Consider the following 15,928-nt stretch of genomic DNA (forward strand, 5'->3'; position numbering starts at 1 on the left):
TATCATTATGAAGACTTTCCTTTTTTTAAAACCTGTTTTTTACGAGCTATCCTATAGTGGCGTCCAATTGGGGCCACGATTGACTTGCTCGATATAGCCTCGTTGTAGCCAAAACACTACCAAACTGACCTGAGAATTGAGGCTAAAAAATGAACCTGAAAGAAACAACTTGACCTAAATACGAAAGTTATGGACAAGGTGATGAACGAAGCGTACATATATGTCCGCTGAGAGAACAAAACTTGAAACTAAGGGACCGGGGACCGAATTCACCAAGCTTGTTGTTCGCAAGCGCTCTTTGTCATTGTCCGGCCGCCGTCTCTGATAATGTGTCCAGTATCTGGATTGGTTGGAAATTTCTCTTATGAACAATACAAGCGTGAATGCACTTTGTGAATGCCGGGCATAGATTATGGACAATTCACTCTGGGTTTTCTGCGACGCAGAAAACCCATAGGGTCTATAGGCTGTGATTCAATCACGTTGATTTCCACCATCTCGGTAGCGTTCGAGCAGCTTTCCGGGCTGAAGAAAGGGCGAGGCCACTCCACAAGGGTTTTTGTTTCCGCAAGCGGTCGGTCACCCAGTAAGCTCGACGCCATCCAAAGAGTGTGGTGATGGCCATCGTGCGGGAGGCGTCAAACGAAGTAGTAAATATTGGTTTCAATTGAACAGTAGCTATGAACAGGGGAGTGGCCTTTCTCGCCGGCACCCCTTTACGGTCCGATGAGTTGACGGCATTTTGTATCTTGCAGCGAGATTACAGAATACTGGGGGACTTGTAAACCAGCACGCGCACACAAGCAGGTACTTAGAAGCGCCGCTATGCAATGAGCAACGCCGGTGTTCTGCTGTTCGGCTAGCTGCGGCGAAAGCCAGCGCCGCTTGAACTTTCTTTAAATCACGATAAGCATTGAAAATAGCGCAAATGCACATAAAATATAACTAATGCTTTCTTAAACAAACTGTGCGGTGCACCTCGTAATAGGTCACTTACGCAGTCCAGTTCGCGATCACGCGGGCGGATTCAACGTTATTACCAAAGTCTTACATTAGAGTATGGCGGCATGCAGTTTCATGTGGCTTCGTGTCGATTTGAAAGCGTAATTCATCTTTAAACCGCTAATACTCTGTTCTCTTCTATCATTATTCTGCGCATTTTTTTAATTTACACAATAATGTTATGACACGCTTTGGTGAGTTGTCAGTCCCTTGAAAGGGCCGTAGCGGAGTTCCGGCGCTAGAATCGTGTAACTAGACCTGCTGGATATAAATTGCGTTGAAAGGTACATACTAATTTGAAAACCTAGATCATTGTGCCAATTTTTTGTTTTTGAAATGATGGAAAATACTCTAGACGCTCATCAAATAAGCTGCGGTGCAGGCTAACCATCCCAACGCTGGTGGTGCTGGTCATAGGACTGCTGCTACCTCTCACGGGATCGGGGCCCGCAGACGTGGACGCCTACAACCAGCACATCAAGAGCTGCTACCAAAACTGGTGGAGGTTGATTGTACAAGCACAGAACTTTGTCGAGGAGGGCCAACTGGTATGCAGTGGTCTTATAACCGCTTTCTTATGTTGCTTGTTGTCACCATACAATAAAAAAACAGTGCATCGTTGGTCTGTTCTGGTGGCCAAATGAGGGCATGAAGGGTTGAAGTGTGTGTAGTAGGTCTATGACATTTTTGTGTGTATAATTCAGTACATGTCTCATTTATCTACGTATATTTGTTCCGATTTGCTTCCCAAGTGTAGCCTCTTGCAGCTGTCTAGTAAATATATTGGGCTGTACCATGCATTCGGGTACACGTTAAAGAACCCCAGGTGGTCAAAATTAATCCGGAGTCCCCCACTACGGCGAGCCTCATAACCATATCATGGTAATTTTTTTTTCTGGCTTCGCGATACGTCGGAAAAGATCCTGCAAGCAGTGAAAAGAAATAAGATACCAAATAAACACACGCATGCCGCTCTGTGTGATGCTGGTACTGCAGCAGTGAGTTATCATTTATTGTCCTTTGTCCAACGGGTATATTCTTCTAAAACAATAGACTTGAGTTTGACATCCCCGAGGATCTTTTGCCTAATGTCCTGAGTACCAAGGCGCAGTCACAGTAGGTGATGAATGTCCACCGTTCGCATAATAAAATTCAATTATTCCTTAAAAGCATGCGAAAGGAGACAAAAGGGAATATACCTCAGAAAGCGGGGCTTCTTTGCCGACAGGGCTCTGGTCCAAGCTGCAAGACATCCGGTTCATTCTGCGAAAAACAAACGTCAACTATCGTCTTTTGGCGAGAGTTCTGATTTGCTGATTTCGTTTGCAAGCGCAGCGCTACATTTCACTCTGAAAATCTAATTCCGCCTAATCTCGTGTACCTTCCGAAACGTGCCTTGGAGACTGCGTGCCACAGGCTTTTCCGTCAATTACAAGCGCGTTGTGATTCCGGAAAAAACTGTAAAGCCAGACTTGTATCAGGCATCCTGCACTGACCGTAACAGTCCCCACTAATATGCCTAATTCACATTAACAGCGACTTAAGTTCCAACACCTTCCGGTGTTTCATCTATGAGAACAGCTAGGCATATCCGCTATTTTCAGCGATAACTGGCCAGGTTGCTGCGGAACACAAGCCAATGATTTTCTGATAATTTAATGGCTTTGTTCACGGGGGCTACTGTTACGAGCAAAGAAATTTTGTGCGTTCTTGAAAAATCTGCTTGAAGCTGTGACTGTCATTTATGCTCCTCCTGTCATTTATACACCATGGAATAGTAATTTGGAAGCTCATAAAAACACGGACACGAGAAGAAACGAAGGCGAAGACAAGCGCTTGTCTTCGTTTCTTCTCGTGTCCGTGTTTTTATGCGCTTCCAAATTACCATTCCGTGATGACAGACCAACAAGCCCACATCGCCACTCTCGTCGATTCCTACATACACCTTCTACGTATACACTACACCACAGCCAGTTACTTTCCAGCATTTGTGCGAGAGCAGCGATTTCTGTTCCACATCGTTATCACTTTTCTCTTTCGGAGCCATTTCACGCAGTATGCGTGTTAGCAGCTGCTCTTTGCGGATCGCATTTATTCTTTCATGTCGCGAAGGCAGGAAATATAAAGCAAAATGACTCCTTTTTTGAGTGTCATTGCCTCGTATGACAAGCTAACGCAATTTTATTCTTCTCAGACGTTTCTCTCTGTCATTTCCAGTGCTTCCAACATTTGTGGTATATCAGCACGGACCTGCAGATATTCATGTTCATTGCTTTCCCGCTGACTCTCCTCCTCCTCAAGTAAGTGAGAAAAAAATTAAGTCAGAAAAAAAAGAAACAACCGAAGCTAAATCTCTGAAATAACCAGTGGCGTAATATGCTTCGGAAGAATACCCGATATATCTTGAATTACACGTCGAAAAGTCGTCGTAAGCAATACAGCGTGCTCCGCCACTCCGACAACCTGGTTACATAAAGCGCTTTCCCCCTTTTCTTCTACTCACCTGTTCTACAAAAGCAATGGCACAATTATGGATCCGCAATCGTAGGCGTCACAGTGAACAAACACGCTGACGCTAAGCTCAAGTATTGTAGTGTTAGCGTGGTGGTAAAGGGAAAGATAATATTCTGGCGGTAAAATTGTCGCGCGCATGATAAAACTGAAATATATCCAATAGAAGACTATAAGAGTAGGTCCTAAGCAGTCTGGCCTGAGGTCAAAGCAGGATGAAGTGAGACCTTATAAGCAGCACGCATCCAGTGACATCATATGCAGTTTACACACCGTGAATGACTTTATAGCAGTCGTACCTGAGGTTGTATTCCAAAGCGCCTGGGAAATGTCATCTAGTTCGACTGGTTACGACGGCTGTGTCGCGTAATGACGCACTTCGCAGCAAGCCTCACACCCACTAACCTAACTCTATATGCTCGCATTAAAACACTTAACTGATTCAATAGTTTACACGTCATGCATAATTCTTAGGCACACAACACCCTAAAAAGCCCGAGCAATGTTTGGGCTACGTGTCTGCAGTTTAATGGCGCTGCGTGCACTGCATAATTATTATTTGTGTTCATGCTGCTGCGGCAAGACAAACTGGGTTTTCTGAATACGCTGCTAGAGGTAATCTGCCAGCGAGCACTGCATATGAACATAATGAGCCTGTATATGAACAAAATGAGCAAGGTGCAATGCGGCCCGGCCAGTTTGAGCATGAGCATCGACCGCATTACCTTCGGCTACCATAACTTTCGCTGTAACGAAACTACTTTGTTAACCTACCGAAAGCACTAGCTACCTGTGACAGTTGGCGAAGCACAACAGGACGTCAGGACTGAAACATATACGACCAGTACGAATAGTAAGAACTGTTTGGCTGGACTCGCTCATATTGTCGTATTTAATCTCATTAGCAAAGCGCCTTTACATTTACATCTTTTTTTTACGTTTATGAACATTCCTGCTAACCCTTAGTAAAAAACATTCTAATAATGTCTATATTATTGCCTACTTAAAAAGCGTATATCAGCACTGGTAACGAAATCTCAGGCCTGACTAGCAACAGCCGCTATTTAACGCTATTAGGAGGTTCAGGATAAATTCCTGACAAATTGCCAATGGTATTGGTAATTTACGTTAACAGGATAACGCCGCATGATGACTTGTGGAACTGAAGAAGGCGCAGATAAGAAAAATTTATATTGTGTGAGAGTTAAAGAAAGTATCGTCTACATTGTATGTTAGCTGGGGCATTTAGTATTCGGAGAAATAGGAAATGGCCTTCAAGATAGCGTTTTACGAGTCGAACTACGCATGGCGACGAGGTGAAGCTGCATCAACAAGGCATGGAGCTCGATCATGTGAACACCTGTGATTAGTAGGTTTTCACGTAAATGGATTGGCGCCGTCCTTTCTTTGGGACCACCTATTTGATGGCACATGATGAAGTAGATCTGGTATGGCAAACTGTCTGCTGCCTTTGTTTAATTCATGAGAAAGGCTCTTACGTCTTCCCCAGTAATCAAATGCCACTCCAATAGTGCGACGAAGCATACATACGTACTTCTCCGCTATGAGCTAAAAGCCTACAGCGCGCAAAAGATGGTTCCCATTAGCAGTGAATTAACCGAGATCAAGCACACAGGTAAACTGACCATGCTCATACCTGGCGACCTACTGACACGCACAACGATGTCTTATCGATGAGTCACGCTTCCGCTGTAATTACACATTGCTCCTTACTCGACAATCGCTTACAAATGCCATCTCTTCTGTATAAATTAGATACCCGAAGACATCCCACGTGATCGGCGGAATCCTGGCTGTGGCCTTCTGCATCCTGACCTGTTTCCAAACACATTCGTGGAACCTATTTTATGCTTTGACCGGTGGATCAAATGATATGAGGTAAGTGAAATAAAAATGCTCAGATCTGCTTCAAAATGCTTTGCTGTGTGAGTCGTTGAACTAAACAGTCGAAAGCTGAGAATTCAAATATAGGCAGCAGACAGAACAAGGAATCGTTAAAGGAAAACCGTCTACATGTCTTTACTAAAACGGTGTAAAAGTAGACGACACGATAATAAATACCTGTTACATGACACGTATGCTACCACAGCACGAACAACTTGGGCATTCCCGCGAAAGGCAGAGAGTGCAAAACCGCCCCTGGAAAGGTGCTGCGCACCAAGAAAACGTGGGAGACAAAAGAAAGAAGGTGGGCGGCGCGGGGTAAAAATGGAGGTGGGCCCTTGTATCCGGCATGGGAGAGGGCAGGAGCGAAATGCCACTAGCGGCTGGAAAGAGCCTCCGCCGAGCCCAACATTTCATTCGCTTCTAAGTTAATATACCCAACCGTTTCGTTTTTTTTTTAGAAATTCTCGCAGTAGAACGTTCCCTGTACGGCGCTGTACAACTTCTGGTGTATAACGAAATTTCCCGACGATGCCTGGTGAGTTACTGGGTTGCGCATTTAGCAGCACAGAGACAACTAATGTGTATATAACTATTATCGGCTCAGAATAATGATAAGCTCATTGCGCCGTGGTTATTCTTTTTTTTTCTGCCGACTGTTACATAGCTTCCCTTGTTGAAGTGCTGCGTCCATATTACTTGATGCCCTCTCAGTCGATCGACCTTTTATACATGCTTACGCCATGCCACCCATTAATACACGAAATCTGTTTGTTTGTTTTTTCACTCCTCAGGACAATTCAGAGGACACTTCTATACGTGTACATCCGACCGTTCACCCACGTGGCCACTTACATCGTGGGCATCCTCTGCGGCTACGCAGCGAGTCAACATAAGAATAAGCACATCCACTTGGTACGTCCGTGACCCCGTCCATACAGGGTGTTTCATTTTAGCTGCACCAATTTTTTTAAAAATTGCCGATGGCAGATAGCACAATTATAATCCTTGATCTAAACTGCTCGATGAGGCGGCCATTAATTCCACGAGAAATAAAAACTCCTAATTGAATAATTAACAAAATCATGCTAATTACCTTTTTAATTAATTATTTTACGGCATATCTTTCAATCTACGAACTATAGCCACTGAGTTAGCAAGGCGTATCCACTTGGAACGGATTCACAGGACTGAACCAGTTTCGAGATATAAATTTTCAAAGTGCCCGACGAAATGCATTGGTGTTCCAGTTACTTTTGTGCTTCAATTCATAAAACAGCGTTTTCCTCAAAAGTTAACTGGAACGCCCACGCCCATCAGACACTTTGAAAATTTATATCTCGAAACTGGTTCAGTCCTCTGAATCCGTTACAAGTGGATACGCCTTGCGAACTCAGCGGCTATAATTCGTAGATTGAAAATGTGCCGTAAAATAATTAATTAAAAATGTAATTAGCTTAATTTTGTTTATTATTCAATTAGGCGTTTTTATTTCTCGTGGAAGTAATGGCCGCCACATCGAGCAGTTTAGATCAAGGATTATAATTGTACTATCTGCCACAGGCATTTTTTTTAATTTGGTGCAGCTAAAGTGAAACACCCTTTATAATCGACATACAAGTTTTTTCCCCACCATAATGGTGAGTGCAATAATCTTGCTCGACAGAAACAAAAAATACATCAGGAGTTTCTTCCACGTTGTTGTTGAGACATGATGTTATAGCATCCAGACACTCGTATCGCCAAATTATTTGCCTAGTGAACAGAATAACACTGTGCCGGGTAGTTTGCGCTGTCATACGGATGTGCCATATAATGGTGGCACTAGTTTGCCAGCTGTGTCGTGCTGTTTCAGACGATTAACTTAAGCAATGAAAAATGACGATCAGCACTTTTACAGCCCAATAATCCACCAAATAGTCCACCGAAATTGATTAAAATTCACTATTCCTACTAAGCTTATGTTGTTTTAATGTTAACGAGACCGCAAATCACAGTGACGGTTCATCCGCCGTGGTTGCCTTAGTGGCTTTGGCGTTGCGCTGCTAAGCGCGAGGTCATGGGATCGAATTCCGGTCACGGCGGCCGCATTTCGATGGGGGCGAAATGCAAAAACGCCCGTGTACCGTGCATTGGGTGCACGTTAAAGAGCCCTAGGTGGTCAAAATTAATCCGGAGTCCCCCACTACGGCGTGCCTCATAATCAGATCATGGTTTTGGCCTGTAAAATCGCAGAACTTAATTTAAATTTAACAGAAAATGTTTGTGCTATAGCATGAACCGTTACTGTGACCCCTAGTGGATCCAGAAGAAGAGCCCTGCCCCTCTTAACCTTAACTGTTTCTCAAGGGATGCACAATAGCGATTTCGAAAATACTGGGAGGCTTGCGAGCTTCGCACACGCCTGTCTGTGAAAATGTGCACTTCATCTTTGCCCGCTGCTTATTGGTTGAGTTCGCGCTCTGGATTCGTGGGCTCTGGATTCGTGGACTCTGGATTCGTGGTTGAGATAAAATATTAGGCAGTTTTAGCAGAGCGTCGTTTACGCTTCGCTTCGCTCACGTTTCCCGCGCTCAGGCTGCTGCAGAGTACTAGGCTGATTACGGATTTTGAGAAGACGCACGTGCATTCATCTTTACTTCTCGACTACATACAAAGGAGCCAAGTGGAGGCACCTTCACGCACAATTACGCATTCGGCTGTGTAATAGAGCGAAGGCAACGTTCTATGTCACGCTGCCGGCATGGGCGTTGTGCGCACGTGCACTAGCGCTCCCACATAGCGGCCGTGATCACTTTGTTCACTGAACGGAGTGCACCGTATTTGCTCCGCTAAAGCTGTATGTGCTGCGTTGCCCTGTGGTATACGCTATACCTGTGGGACACAAATTGAACTCACTCGGAAGTGGAGCGTGCCTGCTCGGTATCCTGAAAAAAAGTGAGACAATGAGCCATACAGCCTAAGCTACTGCGCGTAAGTCTCCGACGAAATTCGCTTCTAGCAAATGCCTGGGTGAATTAGTTCATCATTAATCTGTTTCATTCTTACCGTTTCGTTTAAAGTTGCTTCTCGTTCGTCCAACGCATGTGCGGGCGATCAGGTGCTGCAGGCCCTCTTGTGGTGTCTGTCCCTGCTTCTCGTGTGCCTGGTGATGTTCGTCACCGTGCCCTGGAACCAAGGCATGCTCCCCGGCGACGTGAGCAACTACATCTACGCCGGCTTCCACCGAATTGCCTGGTCTCTCGGCTTTTGCTGGCCAACGTACGCATGCGCAACAGGAAGAGGCGGTAAGTGGCACCAGGGCAGGTTGCTATAGCTGTCGACAAAGACACAAGTCTGTCAAGTAACATGGCAAACATCTCCATCGAAATCCAAAAAAGTTTCAGAATATTTTTATAGAGAGTGTTACTGGAAGACATTATCTACCAGGCCTTGCTCTGTTCGGGCCGTTCCGTTTTTTACACCTTCAAAACGGAGTGAAACGGGAAAGGTACAAATTATTGTTCGTATCTGCGTATTGCGTAGGGTGAATTCATAGTTCATGTATGAAAGCCATCCTCCTGTGGCTAAATAATCAGAAGTTGTTCTAAAAATAACTCTAAATACTGGGTGTCAACCTTAAAACGAATTACACAGGCATATACTGAACGACACATTCTACTGCATTCCACTAGACAATACTTCCCTGTATTTAATGCGTCCAGGATTATATCTATAGCCAATCTTAAAGAGTGCAACACGCTCAAATAAAGGAAGCGGTCTTGGATATATCTATGTTAACATACAATAGTCATGTTAGTTTCGCTAAGCCCACATATAGGCTGTCTTTTTTTTTTTTTAATTGCACAAACTTTTTAAAACTTCTTTGTGGCAAATCGCACAATTTAACCCTTGATCTAAATTACTCGATGAGGTGGTCATTACTTCTACGGAAAATCAAAATGTTAATTGAAAAAGTAACATAATTACGCTAATTAACTATTTAATAAATTATTTTACGGCACATATTTCAACCTCCGAATTGTACTTCGTCTTTCTGGGGTTTTACGTGCCAAAACCAGTTCTGATTATGAGGCACGCCGTAGTGGAGGGCTCCGGAATAATTTTGACCACCTGGGGTTCTTTAACGTGCACTACAACGCAAGCACACGGGCGTTTTTGCATTTCGCCTCCATCGAAATGCGGCCGCCGGGGCCGGGATTCGATCCCGCGACCTCGTGCTCAGCAGCGCAACGCCTTAGCTGACTGAGCCACCCCGGCGGGTACCTCCGAATTGTAGCTCGTGAGTATGCAAGGCATATCGACTTAGATCGAATTTTGAGGATGGCACAGGTTTTGAGATCATAATCATCATCATCAGCCTATACTTATGTTCCCCCCTGTCTTGTGCTAGCTGATTCGAATTTGTTCCTGCAAATTTCCTAACTTCAACACCTCACCTAGTTTTCTGCCGACCTCGACTGCGCTTCCTTTCTCTTGGTATCCATTCTGTAACTCTAATGGTCCACCGGTTATCCATCCTGCGCATTACATGGCCTGCCCAGCTCCATTTTTTCTCTTAATGTCAACTATAGAATATCGGCTATCCCCGTTTGCTCTCTGATCCACACCGCTCTCTTCTTGTCTCTTAACGTTAGGCCTAACATTTTATTGCGATAGCAATTATATGGACACTTCAACCGGATTTCTGCCGTCGCCGTGAGGTTCCGTATAGATTCCAAGGGCGATAAAATCGTCGCCGCGCGCCGTATGCGCGAGCGAAAGCGCGCGGGGGACGCGCGCTATCACGGAGGGCAGCTTCTCATCTGCGAACAACTTCTCCTCTGCCGGTCGCCCGCACCGTCTCTTATCTCCACACGGCTCTGACCTTTGTATGCGCTGTGCATTCGCCGCTCAGTTTTCGTTGAAGCGATAGACCGCGCGAACCTGCGCTTGCTGCCAGCGTTTTGACAGTCGTTGGCTGCGGTCATTCAGTGTGATCTATTCATGTTTGTTTGTGCCCACTGACACCACGATTGTTAATTCAGTTAGTAAGCCAATGTGTCCAAGTTTATGCAGCCGATAAAACTACTATCCCTACTCCGAATAGCTCTCTACTAATTTGCTATCGCAATCAATGCTTCGCCTTTCAGGCGAAACTGCGACATTTTTTCGTTCCATCGCTCTTTGTGCGGTCCTTAACTTGTTCTCGAGCTTCTTTGTTAACCTCCAAGTTTCGTCCCCATATGTTAGCACCGGTAGAATGCAATGATTGTACACTTTTATTTTCAACGACAGTGGTAGCTCCCAGTCAGGATTTGGTAATGCCTACCGTATGCACTCCAACCCAATTTTATTCTTCTGTGAATTTCCTTTACAAGATCAGGGTCCCCTGTGAGTAATTGACCTAGATAAACGTACTCCTTTACAGACTCTAGAGGCTGACTGGCGATCCTGAATTTTTGTTTCCTTGCGAGGCTATTGAACCTTATCTTTGTCTTCTGCATATTAATCTTCAACCCCACTCTTGAACTTTCTTGGTTAAGGTCCTCAATCAATTGTTGTAATTTGTCCCCATTGTTGCTGAATAGGACAATGTCATCTGCAAACCGAAGGTTGCTGAGATATTCACCGTTGATCCTCACTCCTACGCCTTCCCAGTTTAGAGCTCGAATACTTCTCCTAAGCATGCAGTGAGTAGCATTGTAGAGATTGTGTCTCTTCGCCTGACCCCTTTCTAGATAGGTAACTTTCTACTTGAGGTAAAACTTGCGGTAAAAATGCACTTTTGTTCCACTTACTTTTTTAATAAAACGCTGTTCTATGCATTGAAGCACAAAGGTAACTGGAACACCAATGCATTTCGTCGGGCATTAGGAAAATTAATATCTCGAAATTAGCGTAGTCTTTAACTCACCGGTTACAATTCGTAAATTGAATTATGTACCGTAAAGTAAGCAATAAAAATAATTAGTAATTATGTCAATTATTCAATTATGCATTTTGATTTCTCGTAGAAGTAGAGGCCGCCTTAATTTAGTTTAAGGGTTATACTTGTGCTGTCTGCCACGGACAATTCTTTTTTTTTTTTAATTTGGTGCAGCTAAAAAAAAACACCCGGTATAATGCTGTCATAGATATTGCAATACACTTAGAGACTTATAATTACTTGCAAAGCGGCAATATTGGAAATCAGGGTCCCAATTTACGAAGCTTATCGTTCCTAAGAGCACTTTGCCATTGGCCGGTCGCCATCCCTAATATGACCAGCATCGGGACTGGCTGGAATTGGCTCTATCGGATAATTATAGCGTAAGAGCTTTGTGTGAATACGGGGTCCATGGCCCGCATACACAAAAATGTTCTTGCGCAAGAACTGTTCGTAAGAGCGGAGGACAACCAATCACGATGACGGATATATCATTCGCGTAGCCCACCGGCCAATGGTAAACATTACTTAAGAATGAAAAGCCTTGGGAATTCCGCCCCAAAGCCGTTACAACGGAAGAACTTTTTTCGCTCGATTATATTTCTTTTTTTATCATCCACCTGTCATGACCGGCTAATCATGGTGATAGCGTAGGCGTAGTGCCGCTTGAATCAGTGTTGAAACGCGAAAAGAAAAATAATTCCAATAGAAACGTTTATCCCGGCCCAAATGAACCTTTGCGGAACAACTCCCTTTGCCGCTTCGCCATTGCACCGTTCAAGTACGCAACAGTTTGACAGAGTTAAATTGGCATTAACTTACAAAATTCTTGCATTCTTATTTTCCTCTGGCAAACACCACTACCACGGCTTTCGTTTTGGCACGAACCAATCACGCAGAGTGGTGAACTTGTCCAGACGAAATGCGGCAGCATTAACGTCAAAGGGCCAATAAGGAAGAGGCTAACATGTGCCCCCGTCAACGTTTTCAGATGCACCATCGCGTTGGTATGAAACGCGAACAAACAATGTAGAACACCTATTACACTTGGTTATGTAAAATTGCGAAGTGTGATCGTGGGTTTTACGCGGCAGGGTTATTAATGCTTTCTAGCCTAAAAAAAAATAGCACCTGTGTCACGATGGTCTTCGCAGTTACGCACACCACTTGTACATTGAGTGCCCTCGACCTTCATGACATTGGCCGACGCTAATCTCTGGATAGTACTACATAGTACTCACAGTTCCATCGGCACTCCGCGTGGGCCGGGACACGGCAGTCCCATGACGTGGCCGTGCTGCAGCGCTGGTTCCTTTAAGGTGTGCCCGCAGGCGTCCTGCCACCTAGGTCCTCAAGCTTGGCGGCGAGGTCGTTTTGTGCGACCCGGCTATCCACTTGACCAATTTTCTGGCACCAAATACTTCGCACGAGCACTATCACTCGCAACACTTCGTTGCTGATCGCAGCGACGCTAACTCGACCATACCCGTTGTCGTCTTTTTCTGTTAGAGGCATCTATTTTCAAAGCTCGCGAATGAATGACATTAGTGTCACACGAATTCGGAAAACGAAATGACATCTTTTAGTTAAAGTTAGCTCTTTAATATTTGCGTTTTGTTCCGCAGTTATGGTACGTAGCAACACGAAACTCCTACAACAACAACCATTCAAAAGGCAACAATATTTCGGAGCTGGTTGCCAAACCAGCATTATGCTTCATCCATAAAACAAACTTGTTCGTGTGACGTGTGTCACCCTTTTGGTACTATACCTGAGGGCAATCTTTCGAAAAACAAAAAAAAATGTATTCATATAATGTATTCATTTCTTGCCTCTATAGCCGGTGAAAGTGAAGTCAAAGGAATATGAAGCCGCCGTTACGACGGCGAACCATCGTGAGATCAAGCTGCGCCATTACCACTGCTTTCTGGCGAAGAGTAGAGACATTTTGCAGTATATTTCTTGTCAAGTGCAGCATTGCGAGACGCTATTCAAGCCCTGTTACTTTTCAAGCTGCTCGTTCATTTGCTCCTGGCTTCATTCGCACTTTTTAATGCAGGTTTGCTGAACAAGATGTTCTCGTGGAAGTTCTTCATCCCGCTGTCCAGGTTAACATTCAGCATCTACCTTGTTCACGTTCTCATCTTCATCGTTCGCATGATTCGTCTCAGGACGTACGTTAACACCGATGAGTTCTACCAGGTGAGAAATATAATACAAAAGGATCTCAACAATGTCACAACGACCAAAACTGCTATACCATGTGTTTCTGCGAAGACATTAGGCAACTTTTAAAAATTGCCTGTGGCAGATAGCACAGCTATAGTCCTTGAGCTGGTCTAGTTAAATAGACGGACATTATTTGCTTGAGAAATTTAAATGCGTAATCAACTAATTACCAAGAAATCACTAATGAAGTTTTTAACTAATTACCTTATGGCACACATTGCAATTCACAAATTGCAGCCGGTGAGACTGCAAGGCATATCCACTTGAATATAATTGTGTAGATGACACCGATTTCGAGATATGCGCCATCAAACTCGCGGTAAATATGCACTGTCGTTCCCCTTACTTAACAAACCGTTCTTTACGCATTGAAGCACAAAACTGATTGGACCAGCAAAGTCTTCGCAAAGTTCGGGAATTAATATCTTGAAACTGGTGCCATCCTGAGAATTCGTTCCAAATGGATCTGCCTTGCAAACTCTCCTGCTAACATTTGTAAATCGCAATATGTACCATAAGGTACTTGGTTAGAAACTTAATTATTAATTTTTCTGCTATTTAGTTGAGTATGCATTTCAATCTTTTTCTGCAAATAAAGTCCGTCTCTTCGAGTAGAGCAGCTCAAAGACTAGAATTGTGCTATCTGAAACAGGTGATTTTCTTTTGATTGCTTAAAGTCTTCGCGGAAACACCTGGTACACTATCGCCAATAATTTTTCCACAGCCTCTTTCGTGAAGCAGACTGTGCAACTTTGCATAAGGACAAAAGAGGACAAACATGACATTCTTGTTCCGCTTTTCTACTACACGTATTTTTAGATATACCCCGCTCCGAAGTGTTTTATAAACTAAAATTTAACCAACCAATTTACCAACTAAATTAATGTTCTTGAAACCATTTTTGTTCACTTCGTCTTTAAAGCTCCCCCATCTTCTCTCGTCCTTTTATTTTCACGATATGCTGCCTGCCGGATGCACTGGCATAGGTAAAACATCAAATGCACTTAGGGAGAGGAGCTTGTCATTACGCAAGCAAGTATATGATTCTCACATTATCAATACGCATCGTAGTTTCACTGGCTAAAGTGAGGAGATAAAGGCCCTCCGTGTCCGACAAAACTCTTCTCTGCTCCTTACAGCTCAACACCGCGCTGGGTGTCTTCGCTCTCAGCACCGTGTTCGCCTACGTTCTGCATATACTCATCGAGGCGCCCGTCTTTCAACTTGAGAAAATCATATTCGAGCGAAAACCAGAGGAACACGTGCCACCAACCAGCGTGAAGCACGCGAACGGCGTCGACCATGCAAACGGATTTGAGCAAGCAAACGGCAAGGACGAACTCAAGAGCAGTATTCTCTAGGTTTTCACTTTCAATATCCCAGGGCGACGTGGTGCCTAGACGCAGTCATTGACCCTTGCTGAGCTCTCAGCCTGATAAGTCCCGACAAACAAATGGAAGTGCGACTGCCATTTAGTGATTCCACTGAGTCAGCTGGTCAACGGTTTATTATACGCAATACAGGGTGCATTATGACGTCGTGGAAGCAATGGGCATCTGTAAATGTGAATACTGAACAAGAGAGTGAGAGAGACGTCTGGATCTTAGCCATCATGAAGTACAACATATTATCTTATACTTGCCACCCGATGCAATGTTTCAGTTGCTGTGGCATTCTGCTGCTGAGTAAACAGTTGTGGTTTCGAACCACCGCCATATCAGCCGCATTACGATGGACTCCGGAGTGCAAAAACACTCGTGCGCTCAGCGATGCAGGTGCACATTAACCTCAACACGTGAAAATTACTTCTTACCCCCAATACGGCGTCCCTCATCACTGGGATATACATTTGGTACGATAAGACCCATAAGCCACACAGGTGCGCCTGTCTATCGAGCGTGCGCCTAGCTCTTGGCGAGGGTGCACGGCAGCTCTAAGCCGAAATGTTTTTCGAAAGTCACAATGATGCGCCTTGTTAAGATCTCGTCGTCATGCTATTCTTCTACCAGCATGCGATACCGCAAGTAGACTTTAGATGTCCACAGAGATGTAATATCATCTCTTAGGCTCAGGAACTTTTGTATGTAGATGGTTTTCATGACTGCGTGCTGATTGTCCTTTATGCGAATGTGTTAATAAAAATGAGTCATTCACTACAACGTGTTCTTCTTCATCCCAATTTTGCCACATGAATAAGGCAGATAAAAATATCCTACACCGCATGTGGCTGCTGAAGAGTGTAATTAAGTCGCTCTCACCAGGTTTGGAGCATTGCAAACAAGCAAATATGGCGCTTAGATCATCACCCTGCGACGATCCTTCGTGCAAAATATTAGACCGATGTATGGCGTGAAAACGGACAGAGAAAGAGAA

General features: G+C 44.3%; 1 protein-coding gene across 2 annotated transcripts in view; it reads left to right on the plus strand.

The window, feature by feature from the left end:
- Positions 1-15,714, plus strand: part of LOC119436378 (nose resistant to fluoxetine protein 6) — a 64,143-nt gene extending 48,429 nt beyond the window's left edge. For both annotated transcript variants that reach the window (XM_049657321.1, XM_037703204.2), the window contains 7 exons: positions 1,385-1,550; positions 3,220-3,302; positions 5,290-5,412; positions 6,213-6,333; positions 8,519-8,705; positions 13,386-13,528; positions 14,695-15,714. In XM_049657321.1, coding sequence (XP_049513278.1) covers positions 1,385-1,550; positions 3,220-3,302; positions 5,290-5,412; positions 6,213-6,333; positions 8,519-8,705; positions 13,386-13,528; positions 14,695-14,916 — 1,045 coding nt within the window. In that variant the 3' untranslated portion in view covers positions 14,917-15,714. The remainder of the gene's footprint in view (positions 1-1,384; positions 1,551-3,219; positions 3,303-5,289; positions 5,413-6,212; positions 6,334-8,518; positions 8,706-13,385; positions 13,529-14,694) is intronic.
- The last annotated feature ends 214 nt before the right edge of the window (positions 15,715-15,928 follow it).

The sequence above is a fragment of the Dermacentor silvarum genome, chromosome 1, assembly GCF_013339745.2.
Source record: "Dermacentor silvarum isolate Dsil-2018 chromosome 1, BIME_Dsil_1.4, whole genome shotgun sequence".
Taxonomy (NCBI): Eukaryota; Metazoa; Arthropoda; class Arachnida; order Ixodida; family Ixodidae; genus Dermacentor; species Dermacentor silvarum.